The sequence below is a fragment of the Heterodontus francisci genome, chromosome 32 (genome assembly GCF_036365525.1).
Source record: "Heterodontus francisci isolate sHetFra1 chromosome 32, sHetFra1.hap1, whole genome shotgun sequence".
Classification (NCBI taxonomy): Eukaryota; Metazoa; Chordata; class Chondrichthyes; order Heterodontiformes; family Heterodontidae; genus Heterodontus; species Heterodontus francisci.
The window spans coordinates 61,109,561-61,135,349 of NC_090402.1; the positions used below are offsets into that span (position 1 = coordinate 61,109,561).

The 25,789-nt window shown below is 45.9% G+C and overlaps 1 protein-coding gene across 1 annotated transcript in view; it reads right to left on the reverse strand.

Moving 5' to 3' along the window:
* Positions 1-25,789, reverse strand: part of LOC137347509 (zinc finger protein 271-like) — a 61,280-nt gene that overhangs the window by 4,019 nt on the left and 31,472 nt on the right. The window contains exons 3-11 of the mRNA XM_068011955.1: positions 15,025-16,007; positions 10,768-10,869; positions 10,420-10,577; positions 9,841-9,921; positions 5,053-5,137; positions 4,523-4,576; positions 2,843-3,040; positions 979-1,189; positions 341-411 (exon numbers count right to left, since the gene is read on the reverse strand). Of these exons, the coding sequence (XP_067868056.1) occupies positions 341-411; positions 979-1,189; positions 2,843-3,040; positions 4,523-4,576; positions 5,053-5,137; positions 9,841-9,921; positions 10,420-10,577; positions 10,768-10,869; positions 15,025-15,891 (1,827 nt within the window). The 5' untranslated portion in view covers positions 15,892-16,007. The remainder of the gene's footprint in view (positions 1-340; positions 412-978; positions 1,190-2,842; positions 3,041-4,522; positions 4,577-5,052; positions 5,138-9,840; positions 9,922-10,419; positions 10,578-10,767; positions 10,870-15,024; positions 16,008-25,789) is intronic.

Here is a 25,789-nt window from a genome sequence, read left to right on the forward strand (position 1 = left end):
GCCAATTAGGGACCAAAAAGGGGATTTATGCATGAATGCAGGAGGCATAGCTGAGGTATTAAATGAATACTTTGCATCTTGACCAAGGAAGAAGATGCTACCTAGGTCATGGTGAAAGAGGAGGTAATTAATACACTACAAGGATTTAAAATTGATAAGGTGGTGTTATTGGATAGGCTGTCTGTACTTAAAAGTTGATATGGCACCAGGGCCGGATGAGATGCATCCAAGGATACTGGGGTAAGTGAGAGTGGAAATTGCAGAGGCACTGGCCATAATTTTCCAGTCTTCAGACTCAGGGGTGGTGCCAGAGGACTGGAGAATTGCAAACGTTACAAACTTGTTCAAAAAAAGGTGTAAAGATAAGCCCAGCAACTACAGGCCAGTTTAACGTCAGTGGTGGGGAAACGTCTAGGAAAAATAATTGGGGCCAAATTAAGAGTCACTTGGACAAATGCGGGCTCATTAAGGAAAACCTGCACAGATTTGTCAAGAGGAAATCGTGTTTAACTCATTTTCTGGAGTTTTTTGAAGAGGTAATAGAGATGGTTGATGAAGATAATACTGTTGATGTGATGTACCTTGGCTTCCAAAAGGATTTACTACAGTGCCACACAACAGACTTGTGAGCAAAGTTATAGCTCAAGGAATAAAAAGGACAGCAGCAACATGGATACGAAATTGGCTGTGTGACAGGAAACAGAGAGTAGTGGTTAATGGATGTTTTTGGACTGGCGTGGAGTTTTGTAGTGGAGGTCCCCAGGAGTTAGTGTTGGAACCCTTGCTTTTCCTGATATATATTAATTACCTAGACCTTGGTATTCAGGGCACAATATCAAAATTTGCAAATGATACGAAACTTGGAAGCATTGTGAACTGTGAGGAGGATAGTGCAGAACTTCAAAAGGACATAGACAAGTTGGTGAAATGAGCAGGTGGCAGATGAAGTTCAATGCAGAGAAATGTGAAGTGATTCACTTTGGTGAGAAGAATATGGAGAGACAATACAAAGTGACTCCTGACAACGCAGAGCACGCGCAGAGTAATCGCGGAGGTCATTAGTGCGTGCAAACATTTGCCAGCTTGCCAGTATGAATGCGCATGACATCACCACGCAGCTCACCACCACCTTCTCAAGGGGAATTAGGGATGGGCAATAAATGCTGGCCTGGCCAGCGACGCCCACATCCTATGAATGAATTTTTAAAAAATGATGTCCTCACCCCTTCATTCACCCGAGCAGTACCCCGCTCCCTCCCACCATCCCTGCTTCAATCACTGCTTCACCCTGCTTGACCGCTTGTTTCATGCCATGCCATTGCCTTCCCTCAGCCACTCGCTCCTCCTGCCCCCGGCCGCTTCCCCCCCCCCACTGGCCGCTTGCTCCAGGCCTCCCCGCTTCCCCCTACTCAGCCACTCACTCTGCCACCCCCCCCACCAGCCGCTTCCCCCTTAGACCGCCGCCTCCCCCTGTCAGCTGCTCGCTCCAGACCTCGCCACTGCTTCCCACTCCCCTTGGCCGCTCGTTCCCCACCATGCCACCTGAAAAAGCAAGGCTGGCTGTGAGGATTGACAGGGTGATGTGAGAGTGAGTGGCCAAGAGGAAGGAAGCGACTTGGCCTGGAGCAAGCGGGCTGGGGGGGAGGTTTGGGGGAGGGTTTGGAAGCGGGGAGCGAGCGGCCAGAGGCGGGGGGAGGGGTGAGTGGCTAAGGGAAGGCAGCGAGGAATGAGCGGCGAGAAGATGGACGCAGACGGGAGCGGTGAAGAGAAGTGCGATGGCAGGAGGGAGTGGGGAACTGTTGGGGGTGGGATGGATATGGCGATGGCAACCATTGAAGGGATTTTCAGGTTGATGGGGTCGTAGCGGCGAGCGGGAGTGAGTGGATGATACGGTTGGAGTTTGAAGCGGTGAGCGAAGCGAGCAGCTGATGGGGATGAAGCAGCGAGGGGGAGCAAGTGTCCAACAGGTGATGGGGGGGTGGGTGTCAAATCAGGAAGCAAGTGGCTGAGGGAAGGCAGCGGTGAGGCGCAGCGAGCAGATGGGCACAGGAGACAGCATCGGGATAGAGAAGTGGGATATTGTTTGGGGTGGGATCGCAGCAATTAAATTTAATTTGTTTTTTTATGTCCTTATGTTCCCTCTCCACAACACCATCCCCTGAAGATTGGGTTCAGTTCTACACTGACTGGTTCCCATCTCTCTCTCCTCTCCTGAAGGACCAAGCAGGCAGTGGGCATAGAGAAGGCGAGGCCCTCACCAGCCCTCCAGACCCACCCCCCTCTTCCTATTGGTCCGGAGCTGCCATCAATCACCTGGGCATTGTGAGCTGTCGGGTGAGAGGTCACTGGCGGGAGCTTCAGATACCGAGTGCGACCCCGAGCCCCAACATTAAACAAAGAACATTATCCACTCTCACTATCCTTCTCTTCCGTCTCCTCTCTGGCCCCAACCTGAACCAAAGGCCCGAAGCCCCTGGGCTGCTGCGACCCATGGGCAAACCTCTTACACAGTAAGTGGTTCAGATCTGGAAAGCTCTGTCTGAGAGTGTGGTGGAAGCAGATTCAATCGAGGCTTAAAAAGAGAACTAGATAACTAACTGAACAGCAAGAATTTGTAGAGCTACTGGGAAAGGGCAGGGAATGGGGGCTGGATGAGTTGCTATTACAGACAGCCAGCATGAAAATGATGGACTGAATGGTCTCTTTCTGTGCTGTAACCATTCTATCACCATCATGGAAGGCATCACAAAGCATGGCAGAGGAAAACATGCTGAAAAGGGTTGTTCTAGCACACAGCTCTGCTTAACTCCATTAGTGACTGTGACTGGGTCGGCAGTCTCACCTGCATCCAGACACGTGCAGGCATGCTGTCATGGAGCTGCCAAACCATTGTGATGAATTTTTCAGGCCAGCAGAGTTTCTCCAGTATCTTCCAAAGGTCCTCACGACTGATTGTATCGAAGGCCTTGATCAGGCCAACAAACGTAGTGCAGAGGCCCATGCTCTGTTCTTGGCATTTCGCCATCCCATGATGGTGATCCTGCCATTGAAATTAGATATCGTATGGACGGGAAGCTGCTCAATCCGAAAAGACTGCAGGCAAAATCCAAGATCTCCAAGGACATACTTTGCTATTTCCTGTTTGCCAATGACTGTGCACTAGTTTCCCGTTCAAAAGAACAGTACAGCACAGGAACAGGCCATTCGGCCCTCCAAGCCTGCGCCGATCTTGATGCCTGCCGAAACTAAAACCTTCTGCACTTCCGGGGTCCGTATCCCTCTATTCCCATCCTATTCATGTATTTGTCAAGATGCCTCTTAAACGTCGCTATCGTACCTGCTTCCACCACCTCCCCCGGCAGCAAGTTCCAGGCACTCACCACCCTCTGTGTAAAAAAAACAATTTGCCTCGCACATCCCCTCTAAACTTTGCCCCTCTCACCTTAAACCTATGTCCCCTGGTAACTGACTCTTACACCCTGGGGAAAAGCTTCTGACTATCCACTCTGACCATGCCGCTCATAACTCTGTAAACCTCTATCATGTCGCCCCTCCACCTCCGTCGTTCCAGTGAAAACAATCCGAGTTTATCCAACCTCTCCTCATAGCTAATGCCCTCCAGACCAGGCAACATCCTGGTAAACCTCTTCTGTACCCTCTCCAAAGCCTCCACGTCCTTCTGGTAGTGTGGCGACCAGAATTGCAAGCAATGTTCTGAGTGTGGCCTAACTAAAGTTCTGTACAACTGCAGCATGACTTGCCAATTTTTATACTCTATGCCCCGACCGATGAAGGCAAGCATGCCGTATGCCTTCTTGACTACCTTATCCACCTGCGTTGGCACTTTCAGTGACCTGTGGACCTGTACGCCCAGATCTCTCTGCCTGTCAATACTCCTAAGGGTTCTGCCATTTACTGTATACCTCCCACCTGTATTAGACCTTCCAAAATGCATTACCTCACATTTGTCCAGATTAAACTCCATCTGCCATTTCTCCGCCCAAGTCTCCAACCGATCTATATCCTGCTGTAACCTCTGACAATCCTCAACACTATCCGCAACTCCACCAACCTTTGTGTCATCCGCAAACTTACTAATCAGACCAGCTACATTTTCCTCCAAATCATTTATATATACTACAAACAGAGCTGGACATGCAAATGGAGCATCGAATTTCACTCCAATGTGTGCAACAACTTCAGCCTTATGATCAGCACAAAGAAAACTGAAGCAATGTAGCAGCCTGCTCCAGGAAAGCCCTATCTCGAGCCTAAAGTTTCAGTTCATGGCCAGAACTTGTCAGCAGCAGGTCAGTTCACCTCTCTCAGCAACACACTCTCTCGAGCTGTCTATACCGATGACGAGACACATGCAAGAATTACCAAAGCAATTGTAGCCTAAAGGTGACTTTGAACATCAGTCTGGGACCAGAGAAGAATGAGTCTGCATACCCAACTGTAAGTCTATAGAATAATTGTTCTGCCTATTCTGCTCTACAAATGTGAGACTTGGACTGTGTACCAGCATCATGCCAAAAAACTCATCCACTTTCACTTGAGCTGCCTTCGGAAGCTTCTGAAGATTAGAGGGCAGGACAAAATAGCAGACACTGAGGTGTTTACCTGAGCTGGCATGCCAAGCATCGACACCATATTGAGACAGTCACAACAGAGTTCGGCTAGTCATGTCGCCAGAATGCCTGACACATGCTCACCAAAGTGAATCTTATATGGAGAGCTTGAATCTGGGATGTGCTCTGATGGCGGTCAAAGGAAGTTCTACAGAGAAACTCTGAAAGCTTTGCTTAGGAGTTTTGATATTGACCCCGAGTCCAGGGAGTAGCTCACCCAGGAACGCTGCACCTGGTGCTAGCAAATTAAAAAGCATGCAGCCTCCTTCGAAAGCAAGCACATATCAGAGGCAGAGAGAGAATGCAAGGAGAGGAATTCCTGAGACAGCAGCTCATCCCAAACTCAATTGTCTGCGGCATCCTGCCCTATTTGCAGCAGAACCTTCCGGGTGCAGATAGGCCTTAGCAGTCACCTACGTACCCACTGCATCTCGACCAAACACCCCAGATGATGCACATGATCATCTTTGCCTCCAAGAATGATCAGCAACACCCATTCGATGAATCTGGGGCATTTAGAGAGGTTTCTGAGGTACATGGGATTGTGCCATTAGAAACTGATTCTCAGTGAATCTTTCTCTGAATCTGGGGACCTGAAGGTGAGATTCTGCATACATAGGGATTGTAAAATAAGAAAAACTAATTCCATTGCTTGCCATCTACACCATCTGATAATGGAGTTGTTGTCTAATCTTAACCAGTCTCTATCAATCAGTCTGTAACACACCAATACTCTTGCTAAGCTATGCATTTTAATGGGAATTACAAGCTGTTTGTGCCACTGTAAGCTTGGACTGAGCACAGTAACATCTTCACTCTTGTCTGCTGATCTTGTGCAGAAGGGCTGGTGTCGATAGAAGGACTTGGTCTGTGAGGTCTGTGTGAGAGTGATAATGGAATATTATTGGTGACCATCAGGTAGTCAAGACAGACCGGGCAAATAGTGCAGGATTCCCCAGAGTGCATCTCACTCACCAACTAGTATTCCATTCTCAATACTGGTGAGAGTGATGGTTCCTCTGGGGTGTGCAGCCAGAGTCTAGACCACGTCTGGCTAAGCTGTACACGGGGGCAGCAGGAAGATTGAAAAAGTAATAGTGATAGGGGATTCCATAGTTAGGGGAAAAGACAGGCATTTCTGAGGCCACAGAAGTGAACCAGGATGGCATATTCCCTTCCTGGTGCCAGGGTCAAGGGTGTCACGGAGCAGCTGCAGAGCACTCTGAGTGGAAAGGCTGAGCAGCCTGCAGTCATGGTCCATATTGGTATCAACGACATAGGTAAAAAGAGAGTTGAGGTCCTAAGGGCACAATTTAGGGAGCTAGGAAAGAAACTAGCAAGAAGGACCTCAAAGGTAGCAGTCTCCAGATTACTTCCAGTAACATGTGCGAGTGAGTATAGAAAGAGAAGGATAGAACAGATGAATGCATGGCTGGAGAGGTGGTGCAGGAGGGAGGGTTTCAGATTCATAGAGTCATAGAATCGTACAGCATAGAAACAGGCCCTTCGGCCCACTGCGTCCATGGCTGACCATAATGCCTATCTATACTAATCCCACCTGCCTGCATTAATTCCATATCCCTCTATGCCTTGCTCATTCAAGTACCTGTCCAGATGCCTCTTAAATATTGCTACTGTTCCTGCCTCCACCACCTCCTCATTCCAGATACCCACTATTCTTTGTGTGAAAAATTTACCTTTAAACCGCCTCCCTCTCACCTTAAATCTATGCCCTCTAGTTTTACTCACCCCTACCATGGGAAATAGACTCTGGCTATCTACCCTATCTATGCCTCTCATAATTTTATATACCTCTATCATGTCCCCTCTCAGCCTCCTTCGCTGCAGGGAAAACAGACCCAGGCTATCCAATCTCTCTTTCAACTCAAGCCCTCCAAACCAGGCAACATCCTTGTGAATCTTTTCTGCACCCTCTCTAGTTTAATCACATCTTTCCTGTAGTGCGGCGACCAGATCTGCACACAGTTCTCCAAATGTGGCCTAACCAACGTTATGTACAACTGTAACATGACGTCCCAACTCTTGTACTCAATGCCTCGGCCGATGAAGGCAAGCATGCCATACGCCTTCTTCACCACCCTGTCTACCTGTGTTGCCACTTTCAGGGAACTATGTACTTGCACTCCAAGGTCTCTCTGCTCAACAACACTCCACAGGGACCTGCCATTTACTGTTTCTGTCCTGTCCTGGTTTAACTTCCCAAAATGAATCACTTTGCACTTGTCTGCATTAAATTCCATTTGCCACTGCCTTGCCCACTTCCCCAGTTGAGCTATATCCTGTTGTAACCTTAGACAACCTTCTTCACTGTCCACTCAACCACCAATTTTGGTGTCATCTGCAAACTTACTAATCATGCCCCTTACATTCACATCCAAGTCATTAATATAACGACAAACAAGAGAGGGCCCAGCACCGATCCCTGCGGCACACCACTGGTCACCGGCCTCCAATCTGAAAAACAACCCTCCACTACCACCCTCTGCCTCCTATCACCAAGCCAATTTTGTATCCAATTGGCTAGCTCACCCCAGATCCCATGTGTTCGAACCTTCTTGACCAGCCTACCATGCGGGACCTTGTCAAAGGCCGATTTAAAGTCCATGTAGACAACGTCCACCGCCCTGCCCTCATCAATCCTCTTGGTCACCTCCTCAAAAAACTCAAATCAAATTCGTGAGACATGATTTCCCACGCACAAAGCCATGCTGACTATCCCTAATCAGACCTTGCCTTTCCAAATGCATATAAATCCTGTAACTTAGAATCCCTTCCAATAACTTTTTCACCACTGATGTAAGGCTCACCGGCCTGTAGTTACCTGGCTTATCCCTGCTGCCCGTTTTAAATAAAGGCACAACATTAGCTATCCTCCAGTCTTCCGGTACCTCACCCGTGGCTAACGAAGATACAAAAATCTCTGCCAGGGCCCCAGCAATCTCCTCCCTTGCTTCCCATCGCTTCCTAGGATACACCTGGTCAGGCCCTGGGGATTTATCCACCTTAATGCGCTTCAAAACCTCCAACACCTCCTCCTTTGTAATGTTGATATGCTCCAGGATATCGCTGTTCCCTCCCTTGAACTCACTAGCTTCCATGACCTTTTCCATGGTAAATACAGGCGAGCAATATTCATTTAAGACCTCGCCCATTCCCCGTGGCTCCACACATAGATTGCCACACTGATCCTTAAGGGGACCTACTCTCTCCCTAGCTACCCTTTTACTCTTAATATACTTACAGAATCTTTTAGGATTCTCCTTTATCTTATCTGCCAGGGAAATCTCATGGCCCCTTTTCGCCCTCCTAATTTCCTTCTTAAGTGTACTCCTACATCCCCTATACTGCTCGAGGGACTTGCTTCATCTCAGCTGCCTATACCTGACATATGTCTCCTTCGTTTTCCTGACCAGACCCTCAATATCCCACGTCAACCAAGGTTCCCTAAACTTGCCAGCCTTGCCCTTCAATCTAACAGGAACATGCCGGCCCTGAACTCTTTCTATCTCACTTTTAAAAGCCTCCCACTTGCCAGACGTCCCTTTACCTGTAAACAGCCTCTCCCATTCAACTTTTGAGAGTTCCTGTCTGATGCCATCGAAATTAGCCTTCCCCCAATTTAGGACTTCAACTTGAGGACCAGTCCTGTCCTTTTCCATAACTATCTTGAAGCTGATAGAGTTATGGTCACTGATCCCAAAGTGCTCCCCCACTGACACATCAACCACCTGCCCATCCTCATTTCCTAAGAGGAGGTCGAGTGTAGCCCCTTCTCTGGTTGGGCTACCCACATACTGCTTCAGAAGATTATCCTGGACACACTTAACAAATTCTTCCCCATCTGATCCCTTAGCACTAAGGCAGTCCCAGTCAATATTAGGGAAGTTAAAATCACCTACTATTACAGCCCTATAATTCCTACACCTATCTGTGATTTCCCTACATATATGCTCCTCCAATTCCCTCTGACTATTGGGGGGCCTATAGTATAATCCCATCAAAGTGATCACCCCTTTCTTATTCCTAAATTCTACCCTTATGGCCTCGCTAGACATTCCCCCCAGGATATCCTCTCTAAGTACTGCCGTGATGTCCTCCCTAATCAATAGTGTAACTCCCCCTCCTCTCTTACCTCCACCTCTGTCACGCCGGAATGATCGGTACCCCGGAACATTGAGCTGCCAGTCCTGCCCATCCTTCAACTACATTTCCCTAATAGCTATAATATCACAATCCCATGTACCGATCCATGCTCTAAGTTCATCTGCCTTACCTGTAAGTCTTCTTGCATTAAAGTAAATGCAATTTAGCCTACCAGACCATCCACACTCCCTGTCCTGCCCCTGCCCCTGCCCCTGCCCGGCCTGCCTACTGGACTTTCTTGCTTTAACCTCTACATTTGCCTCAACTATCTCATCCTGGGACATTGGATCAGGTCTGGGGGAGATAGGATTTATTTGGACTAGAAGGTTTGCATCTGAACAGAGCCAGGACCAATGTCCTTGTGGGACGATTTGCTGGTGCTACTGGGGAGGGTTTAACCTAACTTGGCAGGGGTGTGGGAACATGGAGGTAAATTTAGTGAGAAAAACCAAGGTACACAGAGAATCAGGAGAGACAGATGACACTCAAGTAGGAAATAGTAAGGTGGGGTCAGTGTAAGAGGGAATGTAATAGGTCTAAATTATGTTTACTGTGCATGTTATGTAAATGCAAGTAGTGTGGTAAATAAGGTCGATGAGCAGCAGATGCAGATACCACATGGAAATATGATGTAGCAATAATGGTGACCTGGCTCAAAAAAGGGCAGTATTGGACACTAAATATTACTGATACAAGGTCTTCAGGCAAGTTGGGGAAGGACGGAGGAGGGGCAGCTGTATTGAATTAAGAAGAAAATTACAATGCTGGAGAGAGGATGTCCTCGAGGGGTCAAGGACTGACTCTATTTGGTTAAAGCTAAGAAACAATAGAGGTCCCATTACATTGCTGAGGGTAGTCTACAGGCCACCAAACTAGTAGGAAAGTATGGAGGAACAAAGATGCAAGGAAATTACAGAGAGGTGCAAGAATTATAGAGTAGTTATAATGGGGGACTTTAATTATCCTAATACAGACTGGGATAGTAATAATATGAAGATTAGAGGGGAGCAAGAGTTTCTCGAGCGTGTTCAGGAGAATCTTCTACCTCAGTATGTATCCAGTCCAAAGGAGAAGGACACATTGCTGGATCTGGTTCTGGGGAACGAGGTGGGTCAAGTGAATCAAGCTACAGTAAGGGAACATTTAGGGGACAGTGACCATAGCATCATAAGGTTTAGGTTAGGTATGGAAAAGGACAAGGAGCAATCCAGAATAAAGATAATTAATTGGGGGAGGGCCAACTTCAATGAGGTGACAATGGATCTGACCTATGTAAATTGGAATCAAAGATTCAAAGGCAAAACTGTAACTGTATATAGAATGTACAGAGGGGAAGTGAAGCAAAGAGTATGAGACGAGACTCATGACGAACATAAAAGGGAATCTAAAAGTCTTCTATAGGTAGATGAATAGTAAAAGGGGTTGTAAAAGTATGAGTGAGACTGATCAGGGGCCTAAAAGGGGATTTACAAATGCAGGCAGAGGGTATGGCTAAGGTTCTACATGAGTACTTTGGATCTGTACTAAAGAAGATGCTGCCCAATTCATGGTGAAAGAGGAGGTAGTTGAGACACCAGATGGGTAAAAATTTATAAAGAGGAGGTATTAAATAGGCTAGCTATACTTAAAAGTTGATAAGTCACCAGGACGAAATGAGATGCATCCAAAGGTACTTAGAAAAGTAAGGCTGAAAATTGCAGAGGCACTGGCCATAATCTTCCAATCCTTCTTACCTACAGGTGTGGTACCAGAGGGTGTGGCAAAGGCAGATTCAATAGAGGCCTTCAAAAAAAAAAAGCATAATTATCTGAACCAAAAAAGATTTGAAGAGGTACAGGGAAAAGGCAGGGTTGTGGGACTAGCTAAGTTGATCTTGCAGAGAGTCAGCAGGGAGGTAATGGGCTGAATAGCCTCCTGCTGTGCTGTAACCTATGATTCTTGTGCCATTGTTCAGTGAGATCTGAACACTTACCAAGTGAGTGAATCCGTATAAATGTAATTCAGATAGACAGAGCTTGTTGGAACAGAATTGCAGAGAAGGAAGCTCTGAACTAACCACTGGACTTTCTCTTCTCTACAATTGGGAAAAGGTGATGTTTTGAATGCATACAGAACTACTAATAAAATCATTCATTTGTTGATGTGAGCCAAATTATTTAGTAGAATTGGAGTCAATGAGTGGAATTGAGCCACAGCCCGAGCCACCACATTAAGGACAGGAAGAGAGAAAATCTGCAGAGGAGAAAAGAATTAGGAGGAAACCAGACACTGAATCTGGAACAATGAGCAGAGAGCAGTAGGAGTAAGTGAGCCATGAATCTATAGATTTAATGGAATGCAAGGAGAAAGAATATTCCACAGAAACTAGATTTGTCTGCTCTGATGACTTTTGTAAACTCCTTTTACAGAGTATTAGAAATGTAAGATTTTCAGAAGGGAACTCAAACCAAAATCTCAGCAAGATCTTACAGAATCATTTAATTCAAATATGATCGACCTCTGATTATGGAAGGAAAAATGTTCTGTGTCGGAAAATATTTAAATGATCAGTGAGGCTGAAAAAGCACTGAGACACACACACCCAAGTGAGAGTGTTCCAGTGCACTGACTGTGGAAAGAGCTTTAACCAGTTACGCAGCTCAAAAAACATCGCACCATTGACAGCGGGGAGAAATGGTAAACATGTTCTATGTGGACAAGGCTTGAACTGATCGTCCAAACTGGAGACACACGACACCAACACCCAGGAGAAACTGTGGAAATGTGGGGACTGTGGGAAGGGATTTAAGTACCCATCAGAACTGGAATTTCAACTGCTCACTCATACTGGGGAGAGGCCATTCACGATTTAATCTGTCAGGAAAACTTCAGGGACACCAGGCTGTCACACTTGGGAGAGGCTGTTCACTTGCTGTGTGTGTGGAAAGGGATTCACTACTTCATTCAACCTCTGACACACCAATATGTTCACTCTGATAAAAGACCTTTTCAATGTTCTGATTGAGAGAAGAGACTAAAAGCAACTGTTGACACACCAGCACACTCAGTGGGGAGAGGCCACACACCTGCTGTTGTGTGTGAGAAGAGGGTCACTGCATTATCCTACTTTACAACACACCAGTGAGCTCACAGCGGGGAGAGCACATTCATTTGCTCCTTGTGTGGGAAGGGATTCACTCACTCATCCATCCTGTAAAAATACCATCAAGTTCACATGTGACTGCAGAGGTTGGATTCTGCTGTTATTGCTGTTGTTAATCACATCCAACAACTTACCTGCATACAGCATTTTTAATGTAGTAAAGCATCCCAAAGAGAGAGTTATCAAACAAAATTTGAAACTGAGCCACATAAGGAGAAATTAGGGCAGATGACCAAAAGCTTGGTCAAAGAGAGAAATTTAAAGGACCATCTTGAAAGAGAAGATGTAGAAATGCAAAAAGGTTTAGGGAGGGAATTACAGAACTTAGGGACTAGGCAGCTGAAAGCATGGCCGCCAATGGTGGAGCAACCAAAATACGGGATGCGCAAGAGGCCAGATATCTCGGAGGGTTGTAGGGCTGGAGGAAATTACAAAGATAGGGAGGGGCAACGCCATGCAGGGATTGAAAACAAAGAATTTTAAAATCGAGGCATTATTTGACCAGAAGCCAATTTAGTCCAGCAAGCACATGGGTGATAGGTGAACAGGATTTGGTGTGTGTTGGAACAAGGGCAGTAGAGTTTTGAATGGCCTGAAGTTTATAGTGGGTAGAATGCGAGAAGACGGCCAGGAGTGCATTGGAATAATCAAGTCTAGAGGGAATAAAGGCATGGATGAGGGTTTCAGCAGCAGATGAGCTGAGGTAGAAATAGGTAGTCTTAGTGATGGAGCAGATGTGTAGTTGGTATCACCTCAGGGACAAATTTGACATTAAGTTTGCGAAATGTCTGGTTTAGACTCAGTTGCCAGAGAGGGGGATGGAGTCAGTAACTAGGAACAGAAACAATGGCTTTAGTCTTTCCAATGTCTAACTGGAGGAACTTTCTGCTCATCCACCACTGGATATCAGAGAAGCAGTCTGATAATTTAGCAAAAATGGAGTGTTGAACGAGGTGTAGGTAGTTTTGTGATGGTTAGAATTAGCTTTACTTTATACTCTAATCTGATATGAACATTAGTTAAAGGAGTCAGACATATTTTATATTTTACAATAATGTATTAAATGTGATCAGTCACAATTAATCCTAAAATCTTTATTGAATTATGCATTTTATATATATCAAATTATGTCTTTATTATGTAGCTTTAATAATGAAAATGTCTAAAGCATGTTTAAAATCTTTAAATAATCATTTTCTATAACTCTAATATAAATGTCAGCAAAAAGGCATTGTGCACTTATGACATTCAATAGCTTAAAGCTAACGAAGAATCAGTTTTTGTACAAATTCTGTATTATCAGCATAAGGAGATAATAACTAAAATGAATAAAGCTGTTCATAAAAGCAAAATACTGCGGATGCTGGAAATCTGAAATAAGAACAAGAAATGCTGGAACCACTCAGCAGGTCTGGCAGCATCTGTGGAAAGAGAAGCAGCATCAACGTTTTGGGTCAGTATTTGTCAGTTCCGAAGAAGGGTCACTGACCCGAAACGTTAACTCTGCTTCTCTTTCCACAGATGCTGCCAGACCTGCTGAGTGGTTCCAGCATTTCTTGTTTTTATTAAAGCTGTTCATAGTTTGTTCATAATTACAAGGTGGCCTGATGGTCAAGGAGGATTAAAAGCCAGGGTCCACAAAGCCTCGTTGTGCAGATTCTAAAGAAGAACTCCAGAATGTGAAAAACCATTAATTGCAGCACGTGGCAAAGAGAGGACAGAAGAACTGAAAGAGTCTTCACGTCATCTGCGACCAAAACTCAATCAGAAAGCACAACATGAGAGCTGTAAAGTCACTACCTGAATTTTGTTAAGTATAACTTGTTATTTCTTAATCAAGTTTTGCTAAATTACCACAACCAAGTATCCTGGTACCACATTGGTCATGGCAGGACAGGAGTTAAAAGCGAGAAGGACTTGATAAAAAGGGAAATCTCATATATAGAGGTGGTGATGAGGTAGAGCTGGGTGTGGTCAGCGTACATGTGAAAACTAACGCAATGATTTCAGATGATGTTGGCGAGGGGCAGCATGTAGATGAGAAATAGGAGGGGGGCCAAGGATAGATCCTTGGGGGACACCAGAGGTAACTGTGCAGGAGAGGGAAGAGAAGCAATTGCAGGTGATACTCAGGATATGATTAGATAGACAAGAAAGGAACTAGGGAAGTGCAGGCTCACACTGCTGGACAACATTGAAGAGGCATTGGAGGAGAATGGTGTGGTCAGCTGTGCCAAAGGCTACATACAGGTCGAGAAGGACAAGGAGGGAAAGTTTACCTTTCTCACTGTGAATATAGGATGTCATTTGTAACTTTGGCAAGAGCCATTTCGATAGGTGGTAGGGGTGGAAACTTGATTGTAAGGATTGAAACATGGGAGTTCTGGGAAAGATGGGCATGGACTTGGGAGGTGACAAGATGTTCAAGGAATTTGGAGAGGAAAGGGAGGTTTGAGAAGGTGGCAGTTTGCAAGGATGATGGGGTCAAGGTTTTTTTTGAGGAGGGCGTGATGACGACTGATTTAAAGGATTGAGGGACATTACGTGAAGAGAACCGTTAACAATATCAGCTCACATGGGCAAGTTGGCTGGTCAGCAGTTCAGTGGGAAAAGGGTTGAGGGAGCAGGAGGTGTGTCTCATGGACAAGCTGAGCTCTGAGAGGGCATGACGGGAGATAGGAGAGTAACTAGAGAAAGATGTGAGTTCAGGGCTCAGACAAGGGGAAGCTTGAGAGGAAGTTTGGCCCAATGGGTTTGCGGGAGGGAGAGACGCGGCAGAGGCAGGCGATCGGATGGTCTCAATCTGAGTGACAAAGACGTCCATGAGTTCCTCGCATTTTTATTGGAGGTCAGAGTGGAGGAGACTAGGAAGAGGGAGAGCACTTAAAAAGGAACTAACGTGTTAGAGATATTAAAAAGAAGCAAAACACACAATGTGTTTAACACAATGCAGATTTATTTGACTTTTATCCAGATAATTAACCCCTATAACTTGCTGGGAGTTTATTAACATCAGCAGAAACAGACTCCAATGAACATAGATCAGTCCTGGATGTGATTAATTTCAGAATCCAACCACTATAATTACTTGTGAACTTGCTGGTGTCTCAGCAGGTTGGATGACTGAGTGAATCCCTTCCCACACACAGAGCAGGTGAACGGCCTCTCCCCAGTGTGAACTCGCTGGTGTTTCAGCAGGGTAGATGACTGAGCAAATCTCTTCTCACACACGGTGCAGGTGAATGGCCTCTCCCCAGTGTGAACTCGCTGATGTGTCAGCAGGTGGGATGAGTGAGTGAACCCCTTCCCACACACAGAGCAGGTGAACAGCCTCTCGCCAGTGTGAGTTCGCTGGTGTGTCAGCAGGTGGGATGAATGAGCAAAGCTCTTATCACACATGGAGCAGGTGAATGGCCTCTCCCCAGTGTGAGTTCGCTGGTGTGTCAGCAGGTTGGATGACTGAGTGAATGCCTTCCCACACACAGAGCAGATGAATGGTCTCTCCCCAGTGTGAGTACGCTGATGTGTCAGCAGGTTGGATAACTGAGTGAATCCCTTCCCACATACAGAGCAGGTGAAGAGCCTCTCCCCAGTGTGAGTACGCTGGTGTCTCAGCAGGTTATTTGAATCAGTGAATCCTTTTCCGCACTCCGAGCAGGTGAACAGCTTCTCCCCAGTGTGAGTACGCTGGTGTGTAAGCAGGTTGGATGGCTGAGTGAATCCCTTCCCACACACGGAGCAGGTGAATGGTCTCTCCCCAGTGTGACTGCGCCGATGAGTTTCCAGCTGAAATGGGTAACTGAATCCCTTTCCACAGTCCCCACATTCCCACGGTTTCTTCCCAGTGTGACTGCGCTTGTGATTCGACAGGCCAGATGAATGGCTGAAGCCTCGTCCACACACAGAACACATGTATGGTTTCTCCCCAACGTGAACGGTACTTTTTCCTTTCATGTTCAAAATCCTATGATATTTAGGTTACGATAAATTGGACGACTCCGTCAGATCCTGATGTGATGTTTCGCTGAGTTTCCCAGCAGTAAATCCTCTCCCTCTAATACCCTGTGAAACTGATTTAAAACAGAAAAAAAAGGGATTGTAAGGGAACCCATAAAAACACAAAGGCAGGTTGTGAAATTAAGCTGAATTAATCTGGTAATTTGTGGAGTGGCATTAGGAAAAAGTGACTATGATAGCTGTTGGATTGTTGTAAACACCCAACTGATGTCTGGGCCTACACAAGCCTCTATGGGAGAGGAGTGGAGAGTAAAGGCCTGCTCAGGTCAGGAAAAGAAAACCCAACCCGAACCAGAGTCCCTCCATTTTTTCCCGTGCCTGACCCAACCCGACCACCGGAATGTTCACTTTACCTAACTTGCGATTCCGAATCTGCAGGAAGCTGCAGCATGAGCGTGATGATGTCATAGACACTCAGTTGCTCACTGCACAGACTCAGTGTTTCCCTCCTTGACCTCCTGGACTCCCAGCTCAGGTAGGCTTTTCGACTTTTGACACTTACCAACAGAGAAAAATGCAATACTTACTGTATGTGTCCAACTCTGACCCGGCCCGACCAGACCCGAGCCCGAAAGCTGGACCCGGAAGAGCGACCTGACCCGAACCCGACACATGTTGTCAGGTCCCGTCGGGTTCGGGTCGGGTAGCAAGCCTTTAGTGGAGAGGGAGGGAGAGATGGGAGCGGGAGGGAGCGATGGAGAGGGATTTTCTATATCTACACTCGACCAGAGCTTTGACAGAACTTCTGAAACCCTCAACCTTTACCACCTAGTAGGACCAGGGTAGCAGATGTATGTGAACACCATCCCCTCCAAGTCACACTCCATCCAGACTTGTCTGACATCCAGTACTAGATGAGCAGAAATTTCCTCCATTTAAATACTGGGAGGATTGAAGCCATTGTCTTCAGTGCCCATTACAAACTCCACTGCCTTGCCACTGAGTCCATCCCACTCCCTGTAACCAGACTGTTAACTACCTTGGTGTCGTATGACCCCACGATGAGCTTCTGACCACATATTCGTGCCATCGCCAAGACCACATTGGCTCCTGGATAAGCAACACCTCAATTTTAAAATGCAGATCCTTGTTTTCAAATCCCTCCATGGCTGTACCCACACGAGCTCTATAATCTCCTCCAGACCTAGAACCCTTGAGATATCTGGGCTCATGTAATTCTGGCCTCCTGAACATTCCTGATTTTAATTGTTCCACCATTAGTGGTTGTGCCTTCAGATGCCAAGGCCATAAGCTCTGGAATTCCTTCTCTAAACCTCTCCGCCTTTCTACTTTGCTTTCCTCCTTTAAGACACACTTTAAAATCTACCTCTTTGAGCAAGCTTTTGGTGATCTGCCCTAATATATCCTTATGTGGCTCAGTGTTAAACATTACTTTATAACACTCCTGTGAAACGCCTTGGAATGTTTTATGTTAAAGACACTATATAAATAACAGTTGTTGTTGTTGACATGGACATATATCGCTATTCCTTCATCATTGCTGAGTGAAAATCCTGTAACTCCTTACCAAACAGCATTGTGGGAGCACCTTCACCACACGGACTGCAGTAGTTCAAGAAGAAGGCCCACCATCAACTAAGATCATAGCATCAAATGAATGGTTACAACACACAAGGAGGCTATTCGCCCCGTCTTGGATCTCTGTAAGAGCTACTCAGCAAATCCTACTCCCAAAACACTCTGCAAATCTTTTCTCTTCAGATTATTACCCAAATTCCTTTTGAAAGCTTCAGTTGAATCTGCCTGCACTACACTGTTATGCAGTGACTTCCAGATCCTAACCATTTACTGCATAAAAATGATTTTCCTCATGTTGACATTGGAAAGCGAGCTGCACTTCAGGGACTCCTGCACTGCAAGCCCGGTCCTCTTTGACTGCCTGGCGGTCACCCGTTCCCTATCTCCTGCTCACCCTTAAGCTGTAGGGTTACTCCATGCAGAAACGTGCTATCTACGTAGCTCTCAGCCTAGTGGGAGAACCACAGTGACACCACTTCAAGCTCAGAAACCCAAAGCTCCAGCTGTGTACTTCCTACACATGCAATTGTCCAGTACACGAGAAGTTTCCGAGAGATCCCACATGTATTTAACGGGACTGAGGTGCCCTGCCATAACTTATTAGACTATTAACTGCTTCCGTTCTGCTGATATTTTATAGGGAGATTATTTTAAATAATACCCAAGACTTACTTAGACTTAAGCCTACTTAACATACCTAATTTAAAATTTGCAATTTAAAAACATATTAAGCAATTAACTAAAATTATTAGCTTAACCCACTGTCTGCACTTACAGAAATATGCACCAACCAATCACCTACCTGTTGCTTTGTAATGCCAATTCCTATTTCATTTTTGATAAATGTATGTTGTCACCACTCAGGTGTCCGATGTCCGGGAAAAGGAGTTTACAGAAGCCATCACAGTCAGTCCTGGCCCAGGATGGCCGCGCATGTGCCCTGCTGCACATTGCCCCCTTGTAATATGGGGCCGTTAACCTGGGTCTACTAACGGGAAATGTTGGGTAACAGCAAAGGCCATTAAAAGACCACATCCTACCTGTTCACACTGAGAATCCCAGGGTGGAGAGCTGGGACATCCTGTCTCAAAACACATCCCACCCTGTTCATACAGAGAATCCCACATCCCACCCTGTTTATACAGAGAATCCCACATCCCACCCTGTTCATACTGAGAATCTCAGGGTGGAGAGCTGGGACATCCTGTCTCAAAACACATCCCACCCTGGTCATACTGAGAATGCCAGGGGAAGGACCAAGACCCAGAGTATGGAACAAAATTAAGGTCGGGGGAAGGGGAGGAGAGAACTGGAGGTTAATCAAGGAGTAGGGACTGAGGGACACCAGTCTTCAGTTTTAGAGCCTGTAGACTTCAGGAGGAGAAGACTGAGTTCAGTAGTTGTAGCAGTCAGGGAGAGAGCAAGGAGCAGATGGGGAGACTGGTATGGATTCCACTAGTGAGGATGTAGGGGGAGGGAGATTGTGTAAGGCTGTGTATTAGGAGTGTAGGAAGGACAAGAGAAGAAAGGTCAGAGGAGCAATTACTGCAGTAGTGTCCATAAATAGTGAGAGGGAGGGAGGTAGGGGTTAAAGTGGTCCATGGACAGTTTGTCAAACTGTCCGTTTGCTGTGGCCAGTTATCCTTCTGCCATATAAAAGCATCCTGTAGCCCAGTGATACAAACAGCCCATGAAATACCACCAATGAGCTTTGGTCTGGTTAGGTCTCCTTTTGTGAAACATCGGCTATTGTGAATGCTTTTCATTGTGTGAGAAATGTGTGAAATGAGCTGAAGAACAGCAGGCACTGTCAACTTTACGGAGACGTTTCCCCTTGGAGGTCAGATTGCTCATTGAGTTTGATCAGGGGGATATTAGGTTTACATGGCCCGGGGTGGATTAATGCTCGAGTTACCAGACTCAGCGGTGGATTAATGCTCGGGTTCACAGGATGCATTTGTAGATTAATGTTTGAGTTTACAGGGTCCAGGGGTGGATTATTGCTCGGGTTTATTGGGCACAGGGTAGATTAATGCTAAAATATACAGGACCCAGGAGCACAAGAACTCAAGAAACAGGAGCAGGAATAAGCCATATGGCCCATTGAGCCTGCTCCGTTATTCAATACAATCAAGGCTGATCTTAGGCTTCAACACCACTTTCCCACCTGTTCACCATATCTCTTGATTCCCTGAGATACCAAAAATCTGTCTCCCCCAGCCTTAAATGTATTCAATGATGGAGCATCCACAACCCTCTGGGGTAGAGAATTCCAAAGATTCACAATCTTTAGAGTGAAGTAATTTCTGTATTGCTAAAAAGACATTTTGTCGAAGCTTTTCGGCTTGCACTCATCAGGACAATTCGCAAGAATACCAATGTAAGGGAAACAACAAATTTATACTGTATGAGAAGAGAGTGCTGATTGGTTGGCAAGTTGACTCTGATTGGCAGAGGCATTGCCATGGAGAATGCACCAGTTTATGGTGACTGACAGTTAACTGCCAAGCTATGTTTGAAATTTAAACCAGGCAGCTTCACTCTGATTGGTCAAGGCATTGCCCTGAGGAATGAACCAGCAAATGGCTGTCACTGATTTTGTTTAGCTGAAACAGGTGCAATGTGTGTACATGTTCTCTCTGTCTGCAAAGAACAGGGTCCTGTGTATTAATATATGTAGCTTCCACTATGCGCAAATGTGCCACACTGCAAACTCGACTGGTTAATTCTTAGCATACTGAAGATTATGTAGCAAATATTATCCAATGGCAGAGTCACATCTCATGTTGGACACTGTGTTTTGAGTTTTATAAGCTCGAGCTGGTTGGGTACGGCCGGTAGAGTCATAGAGTCGTACAGCATAGAAACAGGCCCTTCGGCCCACCGCGTCCATGCCGACCACAATGCCTGTCTATACTAATCCCACCTGCCTGCATTAATTCCATATCTCTCTATGCCTTGTTCATTCAAGTACCTGTCCAGATGCCTCTTAAATGTCACTACTGTTCCTGCCTCCACCACCTCCTCTGGCAGCTCATTCCAGATACCCACTATTCTTTGTGTGAAATATGTACCCCTTTCATCCCCTTTAAACCTCCTCCCTCTCACCTTAAATCTATGCCCTCTAGTTTTAGTCACCCCTACCATGAGAAACGGACTCTGGCTATCTACCCTATCTATGCCTCTCATAATTTTATATACCTCTATCATGTTCCCTCTCAGCCTCCTTCGCTGCAGGGAAAACAGACCCAGCCTATCCAATTATGAACATGGCTGATCATCCAACTCAGTAACCTGTTCCCGCTTTCGTCCCATATCTTTTGATCCCTTTAAACCCAAGAGCTATATCTAACTCCTTCTTGAAAACATACAATGTTTTGGCCTTAACTGCTTTCTGTGGTAGTGAATTCCACAGGCTCACCACTCTCTGGGTGAAGCAATATCTCCTCATCTCAGTCCTGAATGGTCTACCCCGTATCCTTAGACTATGACCCCTGGTTCTGGACTCCCCCACCATCGGGAACATCCTTCCTGCATCTACCCTGTCAAGTCCTGTTAGAACTTTGTAGGTTTCTATGAAATCCCCCCTCACTCTTCTGAACTCCAGCGAATGTAATCCTAACCGACTCAATCTCTCCTCAAACGTCAGTCCCGCCATCCCAGGAATCAGTTTGGTAAACCTTCGCTGCACTCCCTCTATAGCAAGAACATCCTTCCTCAGATGAGGAGACCAAAACTGCACACAATATTCCAGGTGTGGCCTCACCAAGGCTGTGCATAATTGCAGCAAAACATCCCTGCTACTGTACTCGAATCCTCTCGCTATGAAGGCCAACATACCATTTACCTTTTTTACCGCCTGTTGCACCTGCATGCTTACCTTCAGGGACTGGTGTACAAGAACACCCAGGTCTCGTTGCATATTCCCTTCGCTCAGTTTATAGCCGTTCAGATAATCTGCCTTCCAGTTTTTGCTACCAAAGTAGATAACCTCGCATTCATCCACATTACACTGCATCTGCCATGCATTAGCCCACTCACTCAACTTGTCCATATCACCCTGAAGCCTCTCTGTATCCTCCTCACAACTCACCCTCCCACCCAGTTTTGTGTCATCTGCAAATTTGGAGATATTACATTTACTTCCCTCATCTAAATCATTAATATATATTGTGAATAGCTGGGGTCCTAGCACCGATCCCTGAGGTACCCCACTAGTCACAGCCTGTCATTCAGAAAAAGACCCATTTATCCCGACTCTTTGTTTCTTGTCTGTCAACCAATTTTCTATCCATTGCATACACTGCCCCCAATCCCATGCACTTTAATTTTACACGCTAATCTCTTATGTGGGACTTTGTCGAAAGTCTTCTGAAAGTCCAAATAAACCACATCCACTGGCTCCCCCTCATCAACTCTACTGGTTACATCCTCAAAGTAGTCTAGTAGATTTGTCAAGCATGATTTCCCTTTCATAAATCCATGCTGACTCTGTCCGATTCTACCACTGTTCTCCAAGTGCTCTGCTATAAAATCTTTGATAATGGACTCTAGAATTTTCCCCACTACCAATGTCAGGCTGACTGGTCTATAATTCCCTGTTTTCTCTCTACCTCCCTTTTTAAATAGTGGGGTTACATTAGCTACCCTCCAATCGGTAGGAACTGTTCCAGCGTCTATAGAATCTTGGAAGATGACCACCAATACATCCACTATTTCTAGGGCCACTTCCTTAAGTACTCTGGGATGCAGACCATCAGGCCCTGGGGATTTATCGGCCTTCAATCCCATCAATTTCCCCAACTCCATTTCTCTACAAATACTAATTTCTTTCAGTTCTTCTCTCACGAAACCCTGTGTTCCCCAACATTTCTGGTCTGATATTTGTGTCCTCCTTTGTGAAGACAGAACCAAAGTATGCATTTGGCTGGTCAGCCATTTCTTTTTTCCCCATTATAAATTCCCTACATTTGTCTTCACTCATCTTTTTCTCTTCACATACCTATAGAAACATCTACAGTCAGTTTTTATGTTCCCCGCAAGCTTGCTCTCGTACTCTATTTTCCCCTTCTTAATTAATCCCTTGGTCCTCCTTTGCTGAATTCTAAACTGCTCCCAGTCCTCAGGTCTGTTGTTTTTTCTGGCGACTTTATATGCCTCTTCCTTGGATCTAATGCTATCTCTAATTTCCCTTGTAAACCATGGTTTGGCTACCTTTCCCGTTTTATTTTTGCGCCAGACAGGAATAAACAATTGTTGCAGTTCATCCATAAGCTCTTTGAATGTTTGCCATTGCCTTTCCACCGTCATCCCTTTAAGTAACGTTTCCCAATCCGTCATGGCCAACTCGTGCCTCATACCTTCGTAGCTTCCTTTACTAAGATTCAGGACCCTAGTCTCAGAATCAACTATGTCACTCTCCATCTTGATGAAGAATTCTATCATATTATGGTCGCTCATCCCCAAGGGGTCTCGCACAACTAGACTGCCAATTAGTCCTCTCTCATTACACAATACCCAGTCTAGAATGGCCTGTTCTCTAGTTGGTTCCTCAATGTATTGGTCCAGAAAATCATCCCGTATACACTCCAAGAATTCCCCCTCTACGGTATTGTGATTAATTTGATTTGTTCAATCTATATGCAGATTAAAGTCACCCATAATTACAGATGTTCCTTTATCGCATGCATCTCTAATGTCCTGTTTAATGCCATTCTCAACATCACCACTACAGTTTGGGGGTCTATATACAACCCCCACTAACGTTTTTTGCCCCTTAGTGTTTCTCCGCTCTACACATACAGATTCCACATTGTCAGAGCTAATATCTTTCCTCACTATTGCGTTAATTTCCTCTTTAACCAGCAATGCAACTCCACTGCCTTTTGCTTTTTGTCTGTCCTTCCTAAATACTGAATACCCCTGGATGTTCATTTCCCAGCCCTGGTCACCATGCAGCCATGTCTCCGTAATCCCGACTACATCATACCCATTTACATCTATTTGCACGATTAATTTATCCACTTTATTGCGAATGCTCCGTGCGTTAAGCACAAAGCCTTAAGGCTTGTCTTTTTAACATTACTTGTCCCCTTCCCACTATTTTTCACTGTGGCCCTGTTTGATTCTGGCCCTTGATTTCTCTGCCTATCACTTTTCTTAATCCCCTTACTGTCTTTTGTCCTTGTCTTTGATCCCCTCCTCTTCTGACTCCTTGCAAAGTTTCCCTTCCCCATGCCATTTTATTTTCAACCTTCCCCAACAACTCTAGCAAATACTGTATTAATGCTGTATTGTATTAATGTTGTGTTAATGCTTGGGTTTACAGGGTGCAGGGGTAGACTAACATTCAGGTTTACACAGTCCAGCGGTGGATTGATGCTCAGGATTACAGAGACCACGGCTGGATTAATGCTCAGGTTTACAAGGCCCAGGGATGGAAAATTGCTTGGCTTTACCAGGAACAGAGATGGATTCATGCTCAGGTTTACAGGACCCAAGGGTCCATTAATGCTTGGGTTTCAAGGATTAACACAGATTTACAGAGCCCAGATGGATTCATGCTCAGGTTTACAGATCCCAGGGTAGATTAATGCTCGGGTTGGATTAATACTCGGATCTACAGGGCACTGGGTTGGATAAATGCTCATGTTTACAGGGTCCAGGGGTGAATGAATGTTCGGTTTTCTCAGGGCCTAGGGGTTAAGTAACGGTTGGGTTTACAAGAGTGAGCGGTGGAATGATGCTCAGTCATACAGGGTCCAAGGGTGGATTAATACTCGGGTTTACAGAACCCAGAATAGATTAATGCTCAGGTCTTCGGGGCACGGGGTAGATTAATGCTTGAGTTTACAGGGCCCAGAGATGGATGGGGTTACAGTGCCCAGGGGTGGATAAACTCGAGTTTACAGAGCCCTTCTCAGTCTCTCCCTCTCAGTCACTCCCTGTCTGTCCCTCCTCTCTCTTCCTCCTCACTCTCTGTCTGTCCCTCCTCTCTCTCTCCTTCTGTCAAGCCATCCTTTCGCTCTCTCTCCCTTTCTGTCTGTCCCTCCTCTCTCTGCCCCTCCTCTCTGTCTCTCTCTGTCCCTCCACTGTGTCTCTCTCTCTCTGTTCCTCCCCTCTCTGTCCCTCCTCTCCACTCTCTCTGTCCCTCCACTGTGTCTCTCTCTCTCTGTTCCTCCCCTCTCTGTCCCTCCTCTCCACTCTCTCTGGCCCTCCAGCTGTGGCCTAATTAGCGTTTTATACAGCTCCATCATAACCTTCCTTCTGTTCTATTCTATGCCTCAGCTAATAAAGGCAAGTATCCCATATGCCTTCCTAACCACCTTATCTATTTGTGCTGCTGCCTTCAGTGATCTATGGACAAGTACACAAAGGTCCCTCTGAGCCTCTGTACTTTCTATTGTCTCTACCATCTGTTGTACATTCCCTTGCCTTGTTCGTCCTCCCAAAATGCATCACCTCACGTTTCTCAGGATTAAATTCCATTTGTCACTGCTCTGCCCATCTTACCAGCCATCTATATCGTCCTGTAATCTAAGGCTTTCCTCCTCACTACGACACCACCAATTTTCGTTTCATCTGCGAACTTACTGATTATACCTCCTATATTCATGTCTAAATCATTAATGTACTCCACAAACAGCAAGGGTCCCTCCTCTCCTCTCTCTCTGTCCCTCTCTCTCTTTGCCCCTCCTCTCTCTCTCTGCCCCTCCTCTCGCTCTCAGTCCCCAGGGCCTGATGGGATCTACCCCAGAATACTGAGGGAGGCAAGGGAGGAAATTGCTGGGGCCTTGACAGAAATCTTTGTATCCTCATTGGCTACAGGTGAGGTCCCAGAGGACTGGAGAATAGCCAATGTTGTTCCTTTGTTTAAGAAGGGTAACGAGGATAATCCAGGAAATTATAGGCCGGTGAGCTTTACATCAGGGGTAGGGAAATTTTTGGAGAGGATTCTTCAGGACAGGATTTACTCCCATTTGGAAACAAATGAACTTATTAGCGAGAGGCAGCATGGTTTTATGAAAGGGAGGTCGTGTCTTACTAACTTGATTGAGTTTTTTGAGGAAGTGACGAAGATGATTGATGAAGGAAGGGCAGTGGATGTTGTCTATATGGACTTCAGTAAAGCCTTTGACAAGGTTCCTCATGGCAGACTGGTACAAAAGGTGAAGTCACACGGGATCAGAGGTGAGCTGGCAAGATGGATACAGAACTGGCTCTGTCATAGAAGACAGAGGGTAGCAGTGGAAGGGTGCTTTCTGAATGGAGGGCTGTGACTAGTGGTGTTCCGCAG